The 23,726-nt window shown below is 44.1% G+C and overlaps 1 protein-coding gene and 1 pseudogene across 2 annotated transcripts in view; one reads left to right on the top strand and one right to left on the bottom strand.

The window, feature by feature from the left end:
* Window positions 1-21,411, top strand: part of Thoc5 (THO complex subunit 5) — a 40,555-nt gene extending 19,144 nt beyond the window's left edge. For both annotated transcript variants that reach the window (XM_076837406.2, XM_076837407.2), the window contains exons 10-21: window positions 496-573; window positions 1,202-1,242; window positions 1,428-1,527; window positions 2,976-3,084; window positions 10,964-11,065; window positions 12,447-12,543; window positions 13,130-13,244; window positions 14,517-14,620; window positions 14,749-14,836; window positions 17,456-17,571; window positions 18,247-18,437; window positions 21,232-21,411. In XM_076837406.2, coding sequence (XP_076693521.1) covers window positions 496-573; window positions 1,202-1,242; window positions 1,428-1,527; window positions 2,976-3,084; window positions 10,964-11,065; window positions 12,447-12,543; window positions 13,130-13,244; window positions 14,517-14,620; window positions 14,749-14,836; window positions 17,456-17,571; window positions 18,247-18,437; window positions 21,232-21,295 — 1,205 coding nt within the window. In that variant the 3' untranslated portion in view covers window positions 21,296-21,411. The remainder of the gene's footprint in view (window positions 1-495; window positions 574-1,201; window positions 1,243-1,427; window positions 1,528-2,975; window positions 3,085-10,963; window positions 11,066-12,446; window positions 12,544-13,129; window positions 13,245-14,516; window positions 14,621-14,748; window positions 14,837-17,455; window positions 17,572-18,246; window positions 18,438-21,231) is intronic.
* On the bottom strand, window positions 6,680-7,277 carry LOC143406461 (suppressor of cytokine signaling 2 pseudogene; annotated as a pseudogene).
* Window positions 21,412-23,726: the final 2,315 nt, after the last annotated feature.

Here is a 23,726-nt window from a genome sequence, read left to right as displayed (position 1 = left end):
TTAGAGACGGGATCTCGCTGAGTTGCTTAGGGCCTCACTCATTTGCTGAGGCTGGGTTTGAACTCGAGATCCTTCTACCTCAACCTCCTGAGCCGCTGGGATTACAGGCATGTTCCACTGCACCCACCTGGCAGGTGTGGACTTTTTGATGAGAACTTATAGCACAGCTAATTGAAGAGTTCCATGGGGCTTTAGCCCTGGGTTTGACTATCTGTGCCTTGGTGTGAGCCTAAACAGAGAAGCATTCACCATTAGCCTCAGGGGATTATTGTCTGGGAATCTGCACATTGAATTTGGTGTATTCAGTAAATGATGGGGAAAAGATTTAAGTTTCCAATTTTGTTCCTGTCCATGTGGAGAAAGGGCTTTTGCCCTCCACCCGAGTCAGTGAAAAGATGGGGCAGAAGCAGAAGACACGCAGCCCCTGAGCTGGCTTGCCTGCATTGCCTGGTGCCCTTCCCAGCAGCTTTCCCATGAAACTTTTCTTGCCCCCAGATAAGACATTGTCTGTGGCTATCGAAGGCAGTGTGGACGAAGCCAAGGCTCTATTCAAGCCTCCTGAGGACTCCCAAGGTAACACAGTGGTTGGGATACCTCCTCCAGGGATACCCTAGTCACCATTCCTTGTCCTTTGAGAATAGCTGGACTGGTTCTTTGTAGTAAGAAGCTTGATATTAGTGTCAGTGTTTTGGGTAGACAAGAGCAGAGCTCTCAGTCCCTGGAGTCAACAGTGCTTGCTTTGGATTTCAGCCCTGCCACTCACTAGTCCACTGACCCTAGGGAAGGTATTCAACATTTTTCGAGCCATAATTTACTTACAGTAGCCTCATGTAGGTATGCAGATTAGATGAGGTAATAATGGTTGCAAGGCCCTTAGTATCATCCTTGGCACATAGCAGCCACTCTTAATTATTTGAGTATTTATTATTATTCATATCACTATTACTGGCTCATGGAAATATACTTCTGCTCCATAGAAGTGATATTTAAAAGCCCTGTAGAGATCAGGGGTGGTGAGATTATGAGCCATTCTTTTTTTCTTTTTTTCCATTGCCATGTTTTTTATACTGAATAAGAAGCAGCATATTAATATTTATTCTAAAGAAACAGAGTCTGGGCCTCTTGGTCCCTCTTGGTTGAGGGACTCCAGGGAGCCTCTGGAGGCCTCTCATCTCTCACTGCCTTCTCTGTGTAACTGCAGATGACGAGAGTGACTCGGATGCTGAGGAGGAGCAGACCACCGTGAGTATCCTTTTATCTTGTATGGGTGTCATTCTCCCTAGAAGCAGAAGAAAGATGATTGAAGACAGGGCTCCTGGGAGGGGAGCTGGGCAGCCTGGGGAGTTGAAGCAGCAGGTCCGGAGGGTGCAGAAGGGGAGAGATTGCCATGATCAGTGATTATCATCTTGGTTCATTCCTTTGTCCAGAAACGGCGGCGACCCACACTGGGGGTACAATTGGATGACAAGCGCAAGGAGATGCTAAAGAGACACCCGCTGTCCGTCCTGCTTGACCTCAAGTGCAAAGGTCTGACTGCACTCATCTCATTCTCCCATAATTTTTTGGCCTACTATAGATGGAGGGGGTCCAGCAGGCCAGAAGCCTCTCTGCCCCCAAAATTATTTTGATCTCCTATTTCTGTTTTTCCTCTTTGTTATTCTTTGATTTTTTTAAAAGTCTTAACCATAATAATGTAGCCAACAAAATTCCAAACATATAAGAGAGGCAAGATAAAAAAAACTATACTTCTTTCTGAACTTAGCATGTTAAATCCAAAGAATAAGTTGCAAGAGTATGCAGATTTTGAATACAATTAACATCTTTAATTTAGTAAATATATATTTAAAGCTTGGAATTCCACAGAGAATATATTTGGAAACTGTTTTTTTAAGGAAAAGGTAGAACATGATAAAGTATTCTGGCAGTGTAAGAGTTAACAGTGAAATGTTTCCTTCTTACCCAGAGTTTCAGATGCTAGTCCTTGGTCTTACTTCCAACAACAGCTCTCACCTAAGTGCTTACTCTTACTTGATAGAGATTTCTTATCATTTTCTAAAAGTATTCTATACATCTAGAAGCTTTTATGCAACTGTGTATTTATCCTCTGCTTCTTTATTTTGTACAGAAATGACATGCTCTACACACTGGTCCTTCCTCTGCCCTTCATTTTAAAAATTTTTTATTTTGGGGTAATTATAGACTTGTTGAAGTGTTGTAAAGATAATAGAGAACATCCCCGTATGATTTTGGTTTGGGGTTTTTGGGATACTGGGGTTTGAACCCAGAGTCTTATGCATGCTAAGCATGTACTCTGCCATGAACTATACCCGCAGCCTTCCCATATACTCTTTATCCAGCTTCCCCTGATGTTAACATCTTAATTAACCACAGTATAGTGATCAAAGCCAGTGTTAATTTCATTGGCCTAATACTATTAACTACAAGTATTATTATTATAACGTTATTGTAAATTGTGTCCTTTTTCTGTTTCAAGACCCAAGCCAGGATGCCACATTACATTTAGTTGTCATACTCCTTAACCTCCTTTGGGCAGTGATGGTTTCTCATTCTTTCTTCTTTCATGATCTTGATTAGACTGAGATTATAGAATTGGGAGAAGAGTAGCAAATATGTGGTCATCATCACCTCACATCGGGAGTACATGATATCATTATGTTACGAATGATTTCAACCTTGACACCTTGGCTACATCTCTATATTGTATTTGTTAGAAGCAGAATAACCAAGTTCAACCCATACTCAAGGGTCAGGAAATGAAGCTCCTCCTCCTTTTATGGGGAAGAGTAGCAAAGAATTTGTAGACCACTGCTCTTTTTTGTTCAACATTATTGCAATTGCATTTTTGTTTTCATGGTAGAAGATCGTAAAGCCTGTTTGAATTTCCTTTCTGTAATACTATAGACTTTGACTTTGTTAAACCCAGACATTTCCCTTCTTTTCCTCCTCCCCTCCAGATGACAGCGTGCTTCACCTGACTTTCTACTACCTCATGAACCTCAACATCATGACAGTGAAAGCCAAAGTGACAACTGCCACAGAGCTGATCACCCCCATCAGTGCAGGGTATGAGGCAGTCACTATGGGTATGGGGTGTGAGATGGGGTGTGATGACAGCCTGGAGGCTACTCTTGATTCCTCCCTCAGGCCCTGAGGGAGCCCACTGCCACTTTGTTTTCTGTTGTCCTATCCCTGTGGCCTAGGAGTCCTGGCACCTCATTGGGTTTTAGAAATGTTCTCTGACTTGTATTAGTGAAGTTCTCTTACTGCACAGCAGATGATAAATTCAGCAGCATATATGCAAATTGAGTGAGTAGGGCAGAGCCACCAAACTCTTGAAACCAGTGGAAAGCATGTGAATACAAAAATGAGATTTGGCAGACATGACAAGGTTGACAAATGAGGCCACTCTTTCTCTTTCTGTCCCAAGGTGCTGGGATTTTTGCTCTCCATCTCACTCAATCCCCTGGTTTGTCCTTACCTGGGTGGTGAGTGGAGGACTGAAGCATCCCAGTGGAGATTTTGAGGAGAGTAAGCAGAGGCATGAGAATGACCGCCATAGCATCCCCAGGACTCACCTGACCTTGTCAGTCTCGCTCTGCAGCCAGGTGTAGGAAAAAGGGAGACAAAGAGGGCCAGCCTGGGGATGGACTAGCTTCCACTGAAAAAGAATACCATCCCAGCCCAGTACTCCTGGCCCTGCCCAGATCAGAGGGGCACAGCTTTGGCACTTGGTAGAGTAGGGCTCTTTCCACCCCTTCTCATTCTGCTTGATAAAAGAGCGACTCCTTTATTATTTGTTTGTATATGCATTTAATTTTATTATTTTCAGGTGTCTCCTTTAGTCCCCTTTTGGCATCAGTATTCTCTACATTAAAGAGTGCTGTAGAGGGGCTGGAATTGTGGCTCAGTGGCAGAGCACTTGCCTCGAACAAGTGAGGCACTTAGTTTGCACCACATAAAAATAAATAAAATACAGATTAAACAAAAAATAGAGTGTTGTAGGGCTGGGCACGGTAGTGTATTTCTGTAATCCCAGCGACTCAGGATCCTGAGGCAGGAGGATTGCAAGTTCAAAGATAGCCCCAGCAACTTAGTAAGACCCTGTCTCAAAAAATAAAAAGGGCTGGGGATGTAGTTCAGTGGTTAATTGCCCCTGGGTTCAATCCCTGGTACCAAAAAAAAAAAAAAAGTGCTTGATTACCAGGGGACACTGGATGAAATTTACCGTGTTCCCAGCAGAGGGAGCCCAGGACATGCTTCTGAGTGCCCAGTTACACTGCTCAGCCAGGGCTCTAGGTTTAGTGAGTAACTCTAGTGCTCCCTGTATGGGATGAAGCTTTTTTAGTATGTGGAACTGGAGATTTAACCCAGGGGCATTGTACCATTGAGCTATAACCCAGGGGCATTGTACCATTGAGCTATATCCCCAGCATTTTTTATTTTTAGCTTGAGACAGGGTCTCACTAAGTTGCTGAGACTGGCCTCAAACTCCTGCCTTAGCCTCCCCAGTCGTTGGGGTTACAGGTATGTCACCATTGTTCTCTCTCTTTCTTTTTTTGGGGGGGTGGGGTGGGGGTGGGGGTGGATGGGTACCGAGGATTGAACTCAGGGGCACTCAACCACTGAGCCACATCTCCAACCCTATTTTGCATTTTATTTAGAGACAGGGTCTCACTGAGTTGCTTAGCGCCTTGCTTTTGCTGAGGCTGATTTTGAACTCGAAATCCTGCAGTCTCAGCCTCTCAAGCCACTAGAATTACAGGCGTGAACCACTGCACCCAGCTCATCATTGCTGTCTTGTTAGGAGCAGTCTGCTTGATTTATGCTAATGACAGGGCTGCTGTCTGGCTTAACTTAGTAAACTGTATGTCTAACTTCAAAATCTATTTCTTCACTCTGTTCATTAATTGTAATATCCCCTCCACTAGGGCCCTAATGAAGAGGCAGGTCATGTGTTTAGCATAGATGAGGCATTTGGTAAATGACAGCTGGTTTCTCATTATCCCCTCTTTCTTCTTTTCCTTTTCTGTTTTTTTTTTTGTTGTTGTTGTTGTTGTGGATGTTGGGGATTGAACTCAGGGCCTCCTGTGTGCTAAACATTGACTCAACTACTAAGCTACAACCCCAGCCCTATTAAACTTTTCTTAATCATTTTTACTTTTTTAAGGTTTTTTATTTTCATTTTATTTTTTGGTACCAGGGGTTGAACCCAGGGGTACTTAACCACCTAGCCACACCCTAGCCCTTTTTTTTTTTTTTTTAAACGAGAGAGAGAGAGAGAGAGAGAGAATTTTAATATTTATTTTTTAGTTTTCGGCAGACACAACATCTTTGTTTGTATGTGGTATTGAGGATCGAATCCGAGCTGCACGCATGCCAGGCGAGCCCACTACCGCTTGAGCCACATCCCCAGCACCCCCTAGCCCTTTTTTATATTTTAATAGAAACAGGGTCTCACTGAGTTGCTTAGAGCCTCACTAAGATGCTGAGGCTGGGTTTGCACTCGTGATCCTCTGGCCTCAGCCTCCCAAGTTTCTGGGATTATAGGCATGTGCCACCACACCGACTTTCTAAGGTTTTTTGTTTTGTTTTGTTTTGTTGGTAATTGTACATGGACAAAATGCCTGTATCTTTTTTTTTTTTTTTTTAAGTCAGGATTTTCTTTATTTAATACATTCCAATCAAATAGTAACAGCAGTAAATAAACACTTTGAAAAACAGGCAGGTATTCCCCTATATCTGGAAGAAAATTAAGTCAAGGTATTCTACACAGTAGAAGGGAGACAACTGCTGATGTCTGTGGTTAGACAATTCAAGGACTGGGAAATTTCTAAAGCCATTTCCAAAAAAATCAATGGCAACAGTTTGGGGCACAGCTACTTCAAAGGGTAAAATGTCTATATCTACACTGGTTTTTATTAACAGAGATTGAGTTGCACCTGTAGAGCATGACATTCTTGTCTTTAGCCTTAAAGGAAAAGAGAAAGTATTTTCCATTTGCACCAGTTTGAAATATTTCTGAAATAAGGCTCCCTTGAAATGGGTTACTACAGTACTCATTCACAGGAGAGTTCATACCTGTAGTAAAAAGACAAATACAGGATCTCATGGTCACTTTTTTTTTCGGTTGATTTGGTTAATTGCATTAAATGAGGGATAAATACTCACAAGCATGATGTGTTCGACAAAACTACGTATATCAGAATGCAACATATAAAAGGTCCTTAAAGATACTGATCACCAGGCATATAAACTCAAGGTAAGCCTGCATCAGCCTGGTTCCTTTTGCTTCTTCAGTACTCCACTGGGAGCTCTTTGTTACTGGCGCTTGGAGCTTGGACCTTGGACCTAAGGCAAAGGAACTTGAAAGACAAGGCATTCTGATAAAATGCTCCCTCAGCCTTTACTTGGGGCATTTTATTTCTTAGTTAAAAGGATCAACTGATCTTGGTCAGCCTTAGGAAAGGAAGCATCACTCAGGTGAAAAGATCTAGGGGAATTTTAAATACCTAGTTACCTCTTTATGCATTTAAATTAGGTTGACTTCAGCTGTTTTTAGAATTCTGTGCAGTTATCCAGTCGCTAAAGTTTTGGTGTGGTCTTACATAGCTGCATTTGGAGATACTCTATATGATGATGTTTAGAAAAACAGAAACACTTACACCTGGAATTTATATTCTTCCAAGTAATCTTTTAGTCTTATTGGTAAAGGCAGTCCCCAGACGGTACCGGTACATTTGTTAATGGTGAGTCGACAGAGATGCTGAAGAGATGGTGCAGATGTGTAGAGCGGTTTGGTCAGATAGAGGTGAACAGTCCCATTGGGGGGGGGGGGGGCTTCTGGGCCCGACCTCTTATCCTTGCACATCTGAACATAGTAATCAATCAGATGAACCACACTGTCAAATTGCTTAAACTTGGACTTGACACACGTGATAGAATCCAATCTGAATTTCCCATCTTGGTACTCAATTTGCAGATTAGTTGGTCCAGCTGATGTTTTAACAGATATTGTTAGTAGGCAGTCTGAATGCGAACTGTCTCTAATCAAGAAAGTTCCTTCTGGCGCCTCTTTTAATTTCTTTTGGCTTCATTAACAGTCATACTTCCCCAGTACCATCCTGTTTGACCCAGCTCGCGCAGGGCCTTCGCCAGGCGTGCTGCCTCGGGGGCTGGTTCCTCTGCTGAGGGTCAGCCACTGGCTCCCGCGTCCCATCCGCGCCATTCCGGGAGGGCTGGAGGCACCGCAGGGTCATGGAAGAAGGGTTAGCACGGCAAAGACAGGTGGCCACCTGAGCTGGAGTCACAGAGGGGATCGCGTCCTTCTTGGAAGTCAGAGGGAACTCCAAAACGCATCCCTGAGGGGTGTCCGAAATGGTGGCGGAGGGGGAGGGGTTGGGGAGCTGCTGGTCCTTTCTCCCCAAGTCCCAGAGGAGGAATGGTAAAATCTCCCGCAGACGCGGTCACCCACAGATCGCCTGTCGAGAGCGCCTGTGCTCCGAGGATCCTGAGGCTGTGCGCAGCGCGTACTGTCCGTGGCCCGCGCAGGTGGCTGCGGGCAAAGAGGCTCATGCTTCAGGGGAAACTCAAGGCCCACGAGCCGCAGCAGCGGCGAGACTTGGCAAGAGTTAAACGTCTGTCCCCAGAGCAAAATGCCTTTATCTTTTAAAAAATATTTTTTAGATGTTGAGATGTTGATGGACATTTATTATTTACTTATTTATTTAAATGTGGTGCTGAGAATCAAACCCAGTACCTCACACTTGCTAGGCAAGCATTCTACCACTGAGCCAAAACCCAGCCCTTTTATTTGTTTATTTTTATGTGATGCTGAGGTTTGAACCCAGTACCTCTTGCATGCTAGGCAAGTGCTCTTCCACTGAACTACAGCCCCAGCCCCTTTCTAAGGTTTTTAAATCCCTTTTCATCAAAATTTTACAATAGCCTGTTACAGTGGCATTTACCTATAATTCCAGTGACTTGGGAGGCTGAGGCAGGAGGATTGTAAGTTTGAGAGTAGCCTGAGCAACTTAGTAAGACTGTTTAAAAAGGGCTGGAGTTGTAACTCAGTGGTAGAGCACCCTTGAATTCAATCTCTAGTACTGTTTAAAAAAAAAAAAAAACTGTAAAAAAAAACCCATGGTGGTGCATATCTATGATCTAAGCTACTCAGGAGACTGAAACAGGAAGATTGCAGATTCAAAGCCAGTTCGGGAAATTTAGACACGCTCTCAAAGTAAAATAAAAAAGGTTAGGTGTGTTGCTCAGTGGTAGAGCACTTTGTGTAATAGCACATATGAGATGTCTGAGGACCCAAGTTTAAAACTTTTTGTCATGTACTTTATCTGTTTTCTTTTATTTGGGTTGATTCAATCTGGCTAAAAGACTGAAAAACTTAGCTGGGTGCAGTGATGCATGCCTGTAAGACCAGCAGCTTAGGAGGCTGAGGCAGGAGGATAGCAAATTATAGCCAGCCTTAGCAATTTAGTGAGGCCCTAAGCAACTTGGCAAGCCCCTATCTCAATAAAAAAGGATTAGGGATGTGGCTCAGTGGTTAAGCACCCCTGGGTTCAATTCCCAATACCCCCCCAAAAATGACTAAAAGATGGGGCTGGAGTTGTAGCTCAGTGATAGCTTGCTAGCTTAGCATGTGTGACATGCTGGAAGACTGAAAGACCGAAAAATTTAAGTTTTCTGGCCAGTTCTCTGTGTGAGACAGAGAAAAGGGCAGAGGCCCAGGGGCAGCAGAGAGACTCTGAGACAGAACAGGCAAGAGCCAGCAGCTACCACTATCCTAATATTAAGTTCCTAAAGGCATTCCTGTAACTCAGTAGCACGTTTTTCATGTCCTGATGAATAGCTCCTGATGCTCTCCTTAGAAAGATGAAGGAGAACCCCTGTTGGTTCAATAAAAGAATGGCCTTGTTGTCCTTTGTGATAAAAATTACTACATTATCCCCGCACCATCTTTTCTTGCTTGTCACATTTAATTACATGCTGTCCCCTAACCATCCTAGGTGGGTGGCAACAGTGAAACTGTCTTTTTCTGCTTATAGCATTGGGTCACCTTGTCTCTAGCACTTGTAATGTTATCTTTTTCTAGGATTATAAAGGAGGGCTTTTTCAGTGATTATCATGAGATTAAGTCAAAGCTCTATACTTTTTCTCTTTGGAATGGAAAGAGATGTGTTGTGCTTTGTGAAAATAATATTTATTGGGAAGGGAGTATGCTGGGAAATTGGATAACAGGTCCAAAATAGGAGGAATAAGTTCTAATGTTCTACAGGGTAGTAGAATGATAACTTACTGTACGTTATGAAGGACTAAAGAACTAGAAGAGAGGAGCTTGAGGGTTCCTAACATAAAGAAATGATAAACATTTCAGAAGATAGAAATGCTAAGTACCCTGATTTGATCATTACACATTATATGTATATATCAAATTATCACACTGAACACCATAAATACATGCAGTTTATATAAATAAAAACGTAGGTCTGGGATGTAGCTCAGTGTTAGAATGATTGCCTGACATGAGTGAGGCCTTGGGTGCTCACAAAAACACAAAAAACGAGCAGAAAACCTAACTTCACATGTAAACAAAATAAATTACTGGGCTGGGGATGTGGCTCAAGCAGTAGCGCGCTCGCCTGGCATGCGTGCGGCCCGGGTTCGATCCTCAGCACCACGTACAGACAGGGATGTTGTGTCCGCCAAAAACTAAAACATAAATATTAAAAAAAAAAAAAAATTCTGTCTCTCTCTCACCTCTCTCTTTAAAAAAAAATTAAAAAATAAAAAAATAAATTATTACTATAATTATTGCTAGTGTGATGCAGGTTTGCTCCTCCAGGGTAAGGCCCTGGCCACCATACAATTCTTGAAGTGAAGAGGTAAGGTTTTTTTGTTTTGTTTTGGTTTTTTTAGGGTTTGAACTCAGGGGCACTCAATCACTGAGCCACATCCCCGGCCCTATTTTGTATTTTAAAAGAGTTGCTTAGTACCTCACTTTTGCTAGACTAGCTTTGAACTTGGGCTCCTCCTGCCTCAGCCTCCTGAGCCACTAGGATTACAGGCATGCACCACTGTGCCTGGTGAAGGGGTAGGTTTTTTAAAAGACTTGGTGATGGGCTGGGGATGTGGCTCAAGTGGTAGTGCGCTCGCCTGGCATGTGTGCGGCCCAGATTCGATCCTCAGCACTACATACAAAGAAAGATGTTGTGTCCGCTGAAAACTAAAAAAATAAATATTAAAAAAAAAGACTTGGTGATTTTTTTTTTTTAAGAGAGAGAGAGGGAGAGAGAGAGAGAGAGAATTTTTTAATATTTATTTTTTTAGTTATCGGCAGGCACAACATCTTTGCTTTGTATGTGGTGCTGAGGATCGAACCTGACCGCACGCATTCCAGGCGAGCGTGCCACCACTTGAGCCACATCCCCAGCCCAAGACTTGGTGATTAAAAATACATTCTTAGCCAGGTGTGGTGGTATACTCCTGTAATCCTAGCAGTCTAGAAGGCTGAGGCAGGAGGATCATAGATTTGAAGCCAGCCTCATCTACTTTGCAAGACTTTAAGCAACCTAGTAAGACCCTGTCTCAAAAAAAAAAAAGTTTATAAAGAGCTGGGGATGTGGCTCAATGGTTAAGCGCCCTTGGATTTAACCCCTGGTACCCCCACAAAATATCTATATAAATTGTTATTCCTTTTTATCAGACTGTGCAAACCCTGCTCCAGCACTTACCAGCAGTGTAAGCTTGGAGAAGCCATGTATTTCAAAACGGAAATAATATTTCTCCTTATCTCATATGGTTGTCACAATCCAGTAACTTCAGCACATAAAAGGTTTGGCCCATAGAAAGCACTCACCTTCAGATGCACAGGTCTACCTCAAGGCAAGATTCTGGCTGGCATTCTCACTGTGGCCTCTTCTCCTTTTTGCAGGGACTTGCTATCTCCTGACTCCGTCCTGAGCTGTTTGTATCCTGGAGATCATGGAAAGAAAACTCCGAATCCAGCCAATCAGTATCAGTTTGATAAAGTTGGGTGAGTCTGCTGCGTCTTGTTCTCTCCCAACCTCAATGCTTTTGAGTATCTCTGGTGGCTCAAGCCCAAGGTGGAGATTTGTTAGGGCCAGTGGCCACCTAGGGGACAAGGCAGACCCCAGGACAGGAGGCAGCACTTTTCTTGCTTTCAAGGCAAAGGAATGTCATAGAAAAGTTGAAAAGTATGTTATGATAAGAGCAGGGGTTGTAGCTTCCCATGATTGCTTAATATGTACAAGGCCCTCAGTTCAGTATCCGGCACCACAAAAACAAAAACCGAAAGAACACATATATAGCCAGGTTTGGTGGCTTACACCTGTAATCACAGCAACTTGGGAGGCTGAGGCAGGAGCATCACAATTTCAATGGCAGTCTCAGCAATGTAGTGAGGCCCTAAGCAATTGAGTGAGATCCTATCTCAAAATAAAAAAGGTGGGGCAGGGGTGGGCAGCTGGGGTTGTAGCTCAGTGGTAAGAATGCGTACCTCACATGTGTGAAGCACTGGGTTCGATCCTCAGCACCACATAAAAACAAAATAAAGGTATTATGTCCATCTACAACTAAAAAAAATAGTTAAAAACAAACAAACAAAAGAGGGGGCCGGGGCTGTAGCTCAGTGGTAGAGTGCTTGCCTCGCATGCGTGAGGCCCTTGGTTCGATCCTCAGCACCACATAAAAATAAATAAGTAAAGATATTGTGTCCTTCTACAACTAAAAAAAATTCAAAAAAGGACTGAAGATGTGGCTGAGTGGTTAAGAACCACTAGATTTAATCCCCAGTACCATTTTTTTTAAAAACCTAGCAACAACAACAACAAAAAAAAATATTAAAAATATGTAGCATTTTTATTTTGTTTTGTTTTGTTTTTTCAGTGTGCTGGGGGATCATACTCGAGTCCCTACACATGCTAACAAGTATTCTGCCACTGAGCCACACCCCCAGCCCATATGTAACATTTTCTTTTTTTTTTTCATGGTGCTGGGGATTGAACCCAGGACCTTGCACATGCTAGGTAAGCATTCTACCACTGAGCCAAAAGCCCAGCCCCAGCATTTTAATTCTCATGAGAAATAATTTTTTTTTTTAACTATTTTATAAATTGGTAGGCCAATGAAGAGATCAGTGCATTCTTTGCCTTTTTGGTTTTTATTTGCTTTTGACTTGGGGCTGCAGGGGGAAAAAAGAAGAAAGCAATTGTGGGAGAGATAATTCCCAGTAAGGACCTGATGAAGTGAAGGGGCTTTGTGGGCTGCCTATTTGTGAACATGGTTGAGTCTGTGAACCCTCCTGTCTATAGGACATGGGAGGATGGGAGAAGGCTGTATCTAGGGACTACAGCAGATATTATTTAAATAATCTTATTGTGTGTTCTTTTCTGTAGTATCCTGACTTTGAGAGACTATGTACTTGATTTGGGTCATCCCTATTTGTGGGTACAGAAGCTGGGTGGCCTCCACTTCCCCAAAGAGCAGCCCCAGGTATGTACACTAACCCTGTCTCTTTGGACAAAGGGCTGTATGTCTCCTCTCCTGTATAGATTCCAGAAAGGCTTCTGGTGGCCTTTGTGGGCTTATTTTAGCAGAATGTCTTTATTTGGGACTGTGATCTGTTCTCTGTCCATCCAGTAAGTATACTCAAATGTCTGGGGCTATGAGTATTAATGTGCCTTTTGCCTTCTCTGTAAGCCTAGTGGCTTTCTAGACCAAGGTAACTTGGATTCTTCCTCTGGGTGCAACATGGCTTCAGGTTCTGTCACCCTCAGTTTTGTGTGCAAGGATGCCAAAATGAGGTATGAACAAAATCCAGAGGACCAGGCACCTTAGCAGAAGCCTGCTTTTTCTCAGGAGCTGGCCACAGTCTCTTGAGAACCCAGCAACTTATGTTGTTCCTGCGAGGACTCAATGTGTGGCTATTCATAGTGGGTAAACCCTGCCATTCCTAAGTGGCATGCACCTTGGGGCATGGATGATTCAGGCTGTGCAGCCTGACAAATCCCTGGAGAGTCATGGTTCCTGGAGGAAGTGGGGGAGATGTCAGGTCTGTGCCTCTCATTGTCATTCACAGCACACGGTGATCGCTGACCACTCACTGAGTGCCAGCCACATGGAAACCACGATGAAACTGCTGAAGACCAGGGTACAGTCCCGTTTGGCCCTCCACAAACAGTTCGCATCCCTAGGTAAGTCACTGTTGGGGCTGGGACTTAATAGCCACTCAGACAACACAGGACAAAAATGACAAGCTTTTCCTAATTCTAATCAAAGAGACCTGGATTTATGGCTTTACTGAGCAGGGATGTTGTCAGGGCCATTAGGGAGAGCTGCAGACCCATCCAGGCAGAGTTCTGAGCTCCCTGCAGAATCCTGAGGGCTGTCCTGCCTTCTCAGAAGAGGCCCCAAACCTTTGGGTGTCATAAGTTCATGGGCTGATGAGGGTAGCTCATCCTAGATCCATTCATCACAGATGATGATATGATCTGACAAGTATTTAATGAGAATCTAGTTCATGCCAGGTGCCAAGCATAATGAAGGGGAAAGAACAGTAGAGCCCCTGCCTTCATGGTGCTCACATGCAGCTCATTTGAATACCATTGTACTATGGATCTATACCCTCATCTCTTTTTCAAGACCTACTGATCTGATACTCCCTAGGGTGGTATGAGTTCTTGTGTTTTCTCCTAGGCTCTTAGGTGATTCTGATGAACTTCTGACCTAGGTAGTAGCCATCTGGGGCTTTTAATTTATTCATTTGGTAAATACTTAACTGGTTTACTGAGTGTACAGCACTTGCAGGATGGGAGTGTCAGATCTTTCTGAGTCATTGTCAGGAAAAGCATTGTTTTTCCATAACCCATTAAGAGACCCCACCTCCAGGCTATTTCACTGGTTCCACATGGACCCTGTTCTCTGCTGGGGCAGCATTGCCTGTCCATTAGGCCTTGCTCCCTATCAGCATTGCTGAATTTGTTTTGTCCCAAGGTTGAATGATTGTCATCCAGGACAGCATTTACTGTGTTGGCATATTTGCTTATTGAATTGCCAGCAGGAATTTACCCTGGAGCAGTTCTCCAGCTCTTCTCCCTTAGAGGAACTGACACAGAACACTTCACTGGCTTCCTCTGTCAAGGTCAGCTGTGAAAATGCAGCCCTCTCAGCTATTTGATCTAATTAACAGTCATTGCTGCAGAGGCCCAGAAACTGGTTCTGGCCTCAGGGTTTGTTTTGCTGGCCAACATTTGCATTAAGGATAAAGCACTGTGAATGCTGGTGCTGGGTCTGTGCATATGTACATAGTTTGGGGTGAAGGTCAGGTTGGTATGCCTGTGTCTCTTGAGTGCCAGGTGTACCTGGACAGATGGAGGGCCACCATAGCCCTCCAGAGAGCCCTGAACAGATGCTAGCTATGGTACATGATTTCCACACATGACATCACCTATCTTGCTATCATTTAGAACATGGCATTGTGCCAGTTACCAGCGATTGCCAGTATCTCTTTCCTGCCAAGGTTGTGTCTCGCCTGGTGAAGTGGGTGACAATTGCTCATGAGGATTACATGGTAAGTGGAGGAGTGACAGGTCACAAATACTGGTTATGTCACCTTTTAGCTCCTGCCCATCCTAGAAGTGCAAGGGGCTTAACTAGAGAAGACAACAACTGAGTCTTTGTCCCTGGTGCTTATTCTAGGATCTGCATTTTACCAAAGACATTGTAGAGGCAGGACTGGCTGGGGACACCAATCTATACTATATGGCGCTTGTTGAAAGGGGCACAGGTAGGTGATTTCTCTGCTCTTGACAATGGTTATAGATAAGGGGAGCTACCAAGAATCAAACATGCCTGCGGGTGGCCTAAAGGAAGCAAAAGAATCCTGCCAGCAGAGACTTAGCAAATAGTGATTGTGAGAGCTACTCTCAGCAAGGACTTGTTCTGTAATGCATTTAAATCTACCCTTTATCTCATTTAATCCTCACAATAGTCTTGGGGATGATAGGATCTTTCCCATTTTATAAGTCACCTGGGATGACCTCAAAGCCTGAGCCCTCCACCCTTTGCTTAGCCACTGTCAAGCATCAGACCCCTATCCTCTCCTCAGAAGGACAGAGGTGTCACTCTCAGGTTATAAAGAGCAGGTCCGGGCTGGGATTGTGGCTCAGCGGTAGAGTGCTCGCCTAGCACATGTGGGGCCCTGGGTTCGATCCTCAGCACCACGTAAAAATAAATAAATAAAACAAAGGTATTGTGTCTGACTACAACAACAAAAAATATTAAAAAAAAAAAAGCAAGTCCTAGGGGCTAGGGTTGTGACGTAGCAGTAGAGTGCTCGCCTAGCAAGTGCAAGGCTCTGGGTTCAGTCTTCAGCACCACATAAAAATAAAATAAATAAACTAAAGGTATTATGTCCAGCTACAACTAAAAAATAAAAAATTAAAAATAAATAAAAAAGAGCAGGGCCCTGGATCCCCTTCCTTTTCTCCACTGTATTCCCCTTGGAGACATCAAAAGCTGTGATTCCTCACACCTCTTACAGCATCTGGCTCTGAGGCTTCCTGCTGGAGCTACTGAGATCCTGTGCTCAAGGAATTTGTCTCACTCCAGCCTCAGCAAGCCTGGCCGTGTTTACAAGATCTCACTTCCTAGGTTTGCTGCTGTAATCACCAAGCTATAGACGTTGTTTTTACTTCTGTATTAGTCTGTTTGGGGACTCTGTGACAAAATTCCTAAGGCTGGATACTTTATAAAGAAGAGAGATTTTTTTTTTTAGCTCACATTTTTGTAGGCTGAGATTCGAAGATTAGGTGGCCCATCTGTTTGATCTCTGGTAAGGACTTAATATTATCAATGGTATCACAAGGACAGGAGCATTTATGGAAGAGAGCTCATGGTGAAACAGGAAGCCAGAGAGATGGATGAACCAGGCTTGCTCTTTTTATAGCAACTTATATGGGAACTAACCAGAATCCCACCAGAACCATGTTAATCCCTTCTGAGGACAGTGTCCAACTCCAAGACCTAATCATCTTCCATTAGGCCTGCCTCTCAAAGGTTCTACCCCATCTCAACACTGCCACACAGGGAACCAACCTTCTAGCACATAAACCTTCAGGGGACACACTCAAACCACATGAAAATCACAGCAAGTTCTAAGACAGTGCCCATGGGTAGAGAGGATAAATGCCATCCTGTAAAAAGACAAAGGCTGTCACCAGAGGAAAAATGAATATAGTTAGAAATACAGATATTTTGTTTAAAAATTATGGGTGCAATTCTGACATCAGGCAGTTCTGGTTCTACTCAGCATTACTGCTTTGCAGCTCTTTGGTGGTGAGGTAGTTTCTGTCAGCTCCAGTTGCCACATAATAAACTGTATATCAGGATTATTGTACCCACCTCATAGAATCATAGTTAGAATGGAATAAAATGTGTTTAGTAGTGCCTTGAATACAGTAAGGACTCAACAAATGTTGGCTTTAAAAGAATTTCAGGGCTGGGGCATAGTTCTGTGATAGAGTACTCACCTAGCATAAGCCCTGTGTTCAGTCCCAGAACTGGAGAAAGGACAAGAGAGAAGAAAGAAAGAATTTTATATAACAGAATATAAAAAACAAAAGAAATAGACAAAATGTTTTATATAACTGCTGGTATTATATAACAATATTTTTTATTTTTATTTATCTGTGGTGCTGAGGATCGAACCCAGGGCTTCCCACGTGTTAGGTGAGCACTCTACCACTGAGCCACAATCCCAGCCCCTATAACAATATTGTTGAAAAGAAAAAACAATAGACTAAGTTTCATATGAAAAATTCTCAACAACTTAGGTGAGATCCTGTCTCAAAATAAAAAGGGCTAGGGGGCCTGGCATGGTGATGCACACTTGTAATCCCAGCCACTTGGAAGGCTGACAGGACCATCACAAACTTGAGGCCAGCCTCAGCAATTTAGACCCTCATAAGGCCCTAAGCAACTTAGATCCTGTCTCCAAAGAAAAAATAAAAAGGGCTGGGGATGAAGCTCAGTGGTAAAATGGCACTGGATTCAATTCCCAAAACAAAACAATACCACACCTTAACCTGGCATATGAAGAAATAACAATAAAAATTCTCTCAGAATGGCAAATTGAACCTGTGGGTAAACCCAAGGTAGGCCAGATGCTGGAGGGTTCATAGCTCTGTGGCACACCAACTAGAACAAAGTCCTTGAAGGGACCAGAGTTACCAGACCTCACATTCTGCAATTCCACTTAGGAGATTCTAGAACAATTAGTGCCAGAGTGTACTCTACAGCACTTGGATTAATAGGAGACATCTGAGCTGGCCTTGGGTACTGTGGGAAGGCTGCCATACTGGGAAACTGGGTGGTAGAACTAATTTTTCCTCTCCTCTCTTCCCAGCCAAACTCCAGGCTGCTGTGGTGTTGAACCCTGGCTACTCTTCCATCCCACCCATTTTCCAGCTCTGTCTGAACTGGAAAGGGGAGAAAACCAACAGCAATGATGACAACATTCGGGTGAGGCCCATGGGGTGAGGGTAGGAGGTGAGGGGTGACAGGAGGAACAAGAAAAGCCTTGTGGAGAGGTGGGCAGTCACAACCTGTCTCAGCTGAGGTCATGGGCACTAAGTATGCCAAAGTCTATAATAAGAGAAGGCTTAGGCTCATCTCACTTGCTCACCTACTTTGGGGCTCATGGGTTTCCCCTTTTATAAAATAGGAATGCTTGCCTTAAAAGTTTGTTGTTTTGGACTTCTGTGAAGACATGAGTAAACTCAGAAGCATTACAGAAGCTCTGGAATGAGAAACTGATGAAATCACTCTGTATAATTAGGGTTACACCTGCTGATATGACTTGGTAGTACCCTTATTGCTATAAAGGATGTCTTTAATACTAGTACCTTCTTATTTGCCTATTGTCTCAAGATACTTTCTCTCCATACATGTGTTCCTGGCTGTGGGTATTTGAGGCAGGGAAAGTTATGAGTCAGGATCAGGAAAACCTTATTATATAGAGGAAAAGGAGACCTCAGTAGGAGGCAGTCTGGTTTTATCTGCAGGCATAGCTCATGTTGAGGCACAGCCACAGTTCCTGTGGCACCCTCACACCCACCCTGGGACAAAAGGCTGGCCAATGCAGTGAGCCACCCTCAGGAAGGTAGTGCTAAGGTGCTGGCTTTCCCACCCACACAGGCCATGGAGAGCGAGGTCAATGTGTGCTACAAGGAGCTGTGCGGTCCCCGGCCCAGCCACCAACTCTTAACCAACCAACTGCAGCGGCTGTGCGTGCTGTTGGATGTCTACCTGGAGACAGAGAGTCACGATGACAGTGTGGAGGGGCCCAAGGAATTTCCTCAGGAGAAGATGTGTTTGCGGCTTTTCAGGTGAGGGAGGGCCCAGGCCTCAACCTTCTGGTGACTTCTTGAAGGGAGATGAAGCAGAGATCAGAGTCCTGCAGGAGACCAATTCTCTCGGGGCCAGACATGGAGGGTATGTGCTTTTTGAGGTGCGTTTACCTCTGTTCAGAGCAGAAATTAAAATCCTACTGCCAGATTTCCTTGGGGAGAGCTATGCCCTCCTTCCTGAGTCCTGCAGCCTGATTCACCTGTTCTCCATGAACAGCCAACCAAGGAAACAGTGCCAGGCCACAAACCAAGAGGATGTGGCTGAACTTCCAGAACTTTCTATGGAAAACAGTAGGGTCTGTTTGCTTTTAACTATCTGAATAAGTATTTTAAGTGATGTGCACGCCATAGTCCCCGGGTAGTCTTCTGTAGTCTTCTAGAGTGCTCCCTGTCTGGAGATTCTGGTTGTGTGTAATCAGCACCACAGAGGAACCAGCTCCCAAGTGAGACAGACGAGTGCAGAGACCACAGAAGAGTCATTGCAACTACTCAGCCCTGAGCCTCTTTCCCTATGGCCGAAGTGGTAAAAGCATACCTTTCTAGCTCATTGTGAATCCAAGATGATTCATATAGTTTCCAGGTGGTTCCTGGCATAAAACAGCTCCTCAGAATATGCCAGCAGATCCTAGTACCTTACCTTGATGTTTAGTATCTGGGCTCACGTCAGTTCTGGCTGTTTTTCCTTTCTCTTTGGCATTAGTTTGTTTTCTTTTCATCCACTAATTCCTATTTTTATACATTTTGAAACGGAATTTACTGCTCAGGCCTCCTTTCCAAGTGGAGTTCAAGCTAACTCTTTCTAGTTGGGCCACCCTTCTTGTCCCTGTCAGTTTGAATGGTGCTATACCTTGCCCTCACCTTGTTCTCAGATGCAGTTCCATCCCCAGGAAGCAGTCCCAGCACCTCCACTGGGTTGGTTTATTGTGTTGACTAATAATAAACCCCCATGTGGCTGCAGGGAGGCAAAGCTGGTGACTCTTGTAGAACCTTCTAGGATCTGCTATCCCTTGTGGGTCAGTGTGAGACTTCAGCTCTTCCCACCCTCCCAGCTCACTGTAGCACATTTCCAGGGTAGGAACCCCCATATGCCTTGTGCTTATTTCCTCTTCTCAGATTTCTCCCAAAGGACCCATTTCCTGAAGTGTTAACTCCTCTGTCTACACTGTGGAAAGGTGCTGCTTTGATGACTCAGATCTAATTAACTCCATGACTGGCAGATGGGAGATGTGAAGCTTTTGGCCCAGAGTCCAGATGATCACTGGGATTGGGACTGAACCAAGGAACCAAGTTCAGAGTGCTGGTGTGAACAGCAGGAGACCTAAGATGCAACTTAGCCCCTAGCCAGGGACTGCCAGGCTAAGGCTTCTCCAACAGCACTGTACCTAGACCTGGTGACTCTCTGCTCTTATAGTGTTGGGAGACAAGTGATGTCATAGATGTGAGCCAGGACTCCAGTGCCAGAAAGAGGCTCTGGAAGGTTCAAATTCCAGCTTCTGACTGTGTGATTAGGCTAAGCCTATGCTTAGCCCCTCTGAGCTTTAGTTTCTTCATCTGTAACAGCACCTGCCTCAGGTGTACTGGGAGGATGAAATTAAATGAGATGGAGAGTGTCAAGTGCCAAGCACTGCAAGCTGAGTACACCCTCAGCCACTGGTGGTGGAATAAAAATCTTTCTCCCTTCTTTATAATCCCTGCCACACATTCGTACACACACATGCACACAAACAAGACGCAGGACATCACCTTTGGTTACCATTGAATTTCCATCATAGACAGAAATGGGGAAGGAGTCTTTTATTGCTGGGCATCCACTGCTTGTGGAGTTGTGGGGAAGAGGCCCCATGTGAAGTTTTGTTAGGGCACCCAGAATTACAGCTGAAGCACCTACGTTTCACAGGATCGAGGCTTTGGATTCAGGTCCTGCCTTGCCCAGCCATGACTCTCAGCCTTCCTGGGGCAGACAGGCTTGGCATCAGACCTGTTATCAAATTTTGGCTCTGTTTCTTCCTGGCCATACAGTGTTAACAGATAATTTAACCCCCCACCCCAAACCTGTTTCTTCATCTGTAAAATTTGTACAGCACCCAAGAGGTAGTAAGTATAAACCCATAGCTCTTAGCAGATAGTGCAGATCTTTTTTTTTGGTACCAGGGATTGAACTCAGGGGCACTCAACTGCTGAGCCACATCCCCTGCCCTGTTTAGTATTTTATTTAGAGACAGGATCTTACTGAGTTGCTTAGGGCCTCATTTTTGCTGAGGCTGGCTTTGAACTTGTGATCTTCCTGCCTCAGCCTCCCAAGCTGCTGGGATTACAGGTGTGCGCCACTGAACGAGGTAGTGCAGATTCTTTTTAGTCCCAGACTCTTGCTTGCATGGGAATCTCCCTACAAGGAATATTTAATTTTTTTCTTTACATGATGTAAATTATAGAAACAAAGCATGTTTGTTATTATATATATTATTTTATATATATATAAACAATAATAATCTAAAAAGTGAGGGTGCCCAATCCCTGTCCCCTCAGTGCCCATCTTCTTGAGGGCCCTTCTAGGTTTTGTTTAACATTTGCAAGCACATAGAGACTTTTTACAAAAATAGTGTCACACCTTACTGTATTACAGTCTGTTTTTCTCACAATGTCCTGTGTCATGTATCTCTGTCCCCCTTTCTTTTTTTCTAACAGCTACATGATATTCCCTCTGTGAGTGAACTGTAACTTATCAGTCTGGGAGGCATGGTATTAACTGCTTTTCCTTCTCCTGTTTCTCTAGGGGTCCAAGCAGGATGAAGCCGTTTAAATATAACCATCCTCAAGGATTCTTCAGCCATCGCTGACCTGCTACTCTGCCTGTTGCTGCCCGGAGTATTAGGCCTCTGCTTTCTGCTTTGGCCACATGTGGCTCTTGATAGTTTCTGGAGATACTAGGTTATTAAAGTGTCACCTGACCAAACAGCCTTTGTTTGTGCCTCCTTGAGAAGGTGGTTTTATGATTTGAGGGAAGCTGGGAGCCATTGATACAGTGTGAAAGAGCGTTTTAAAAGGTGGCCAAGAAAAGCAAACAAGAGATTCTGATTCTGTAAAGAGATGCCATCCTCTAGTATGCAGATATCTTTTTTGCGGGGAGGGGGGTCCCAAGGATTGAACTCAGAGGCACTCAACCACTGAGCCACATCCCCAGCCCTATTTTATATTTTATTTAGAGACAGGGTCTCAGTGAGTTGCTTAAGGCCTCGCCATTGCTGAGGCTGTCGTTGAACTTGCAATCCTCTTGTCTCAGCTGCCTGAGCTGCTGGGATTACAGACATGTGTCACTGCGCCTGGCTTGGGGCAGAGCGTTTCTTATCATCTTCATATTTATTTTCCTAGGTCTCAGCTGTTAGGTGGAGAAGCCAAAGTCAGAGCCAAAAAGCACAAGCTCCTGTTCCTCCTGCCCCAACTCTTCACTACTACTTTCATTATCCATGATGGCTGGATTCTCTCTGATGGGTGCTTTAAATATTTGACAGTGCAGGGGCTGGGATTATGGCTCAGTGGTAGAGCACTCGCCTAGCATGTCTGGGACCCGGGTTCGATCCTCAGCACCACATAAAAATAAAGGCATTGTGTTGTGTCTGTCTACACCTAAAAAATAAATAATGAAAAAAAATAAAATAAATATTGGACAGTGCAGTATAAATAGAAGACAAATACATCATACAGCATAATTCTAAATCTTGCAAGATTTCATGAAGTCAGTGAGAGTGATGTTAGAGAATCATGTGCAGAGTTGCTGGCCAGTGAGACAATGGCAAAATGAGACCAGATGACATTTGTGGAGAATCTTCATGTAGATAACATGATAAATGTCCCCCTAAAAAATGATTTGATTCTTGGGATTAGGAGAAGTCCTGGGAAAATGTTTCTAAGCTTACCTCCTTCGTGATCCTCCATTAGAAGACAAAGTGAAGGATGACACAGAGTATTCTTGGATAGTTTTGTCAGAAAAATTATATCTGCCCTCCACCCCCCCCAAAAAAAAATCAATACAGGAAAAGCCTATTAGGGCCCTTTGTTTTATATATGGAAACTGGAGCCCAGCCAGAGAGGAAAATGGTACCTTAAGTAGCCACCAAATGACCACCACTACCTGAACCTCTCCTTCACCTTGGCCTTCATAATTCCTTTGAGTGCCCAACACAGGTGCTTTCCTGCCCAAAGGCCCTCAAACTGCACCTGAATCACCTATCCTGGGAACTGAACCGAAGTGCACATTCCAAGCTCCACTCCCACTATTCTGACTCAGTTGACCTGAGATGGGCCAAGGAAGTATATTTTTAACAAGCTCCCCAGGTGCAGTGTGCCCTAGTCTTTTTTTGGAAGGCGCTGTACTCTCCTCCCTTATTTTTCCCTTATTCAGTTCTCTGAGCAGCTCCCCTCTTCTGTCTTTTGCACCTGGTCTCTTAGGAGCTCAGTGATAGGCCTCTCCCTCAGAAAAATCTTAATCCTGGGATGCTCAGTGATCATCTGAGCAGGCAGGAGAAACAGTCAATAAACCCACTTTTACCAAATGTGCTTATAATGGAGACCAAAGTTTATTTATTGTTGTAAAAGGAAAATTTTTTTTTAATGTTTTAGTTGTAGATGGACACAATACCTTTATTTTTACATGGTGCTGAGGATCAAATCCAGTGTCCCACACGTGTGAGGCGAGCATCCTATCACTGAGCTACAGCCCCAGCCCCGAAAGGAGAAAGTTTTACTGGGAATATCCCAAAAAATAAAATTTTGTCTCGAGCCTCTAGGCACTTCTTTCCTTCCCCATAGCAAAATCTTGTCTTTTTTCCTGACCTACTTACTGGGACTTTGTCCCTGCAGGATGCATCCTCTTGGTCTGGCCACCTTCAGTCCTTGTATCTCACTGCCTGTGCTGAATACGATTAAAATGGAACCTAAAAATAGTTTCTTTACTGGCTCCTGCATTGCAGCTTCCACTTCTGTTCTTGGCTGGAAGACGGCCAGTCTGACTCAGCACAAAAGCTCTCCTCCAAAGGAAATAGGGACTTGTGAGGACTAGGAGGAGGCTCTTTTTCCTAGGCAGGGCTCATTGCAGCCTGTTACCCTCCCAAGGAGATTTTTCTCTTTTAAAAGAAGCAGGCTGAACAAAAGAATCCCTTGGCTTTAAGAAGTAGTTCTTTTGTGTGTGTATCCTGGGCACTCGACCTCTGAGCCACATCCCCAGCCCTACACTGTATTTTATTTAGAGACAGGGTCTCACTGAGTTATTTA

The sequence above is a fragment of the Callospermophilus lateralis genome, chromosome 1, assembly GCF_048772815.1.
Source record: "Callospermophilus lateralis isolate mCalLat2 chromosome 1, mCalLat2.hap1, whole genome shotgun sequence".
Taxonomy (NCBI): domain Eukaryota; kingdom Metazoa; phylum Chordata; class Mammalia; order Rodentia; family Sciuridae; genus Callospermophilus; species Callospermophilus lateralis.
The sequence above is the reverse complement of the archived record's forward strand: the minus strand, read 5'-3'. Positions and strand labels throughout refer to the sequence as shown.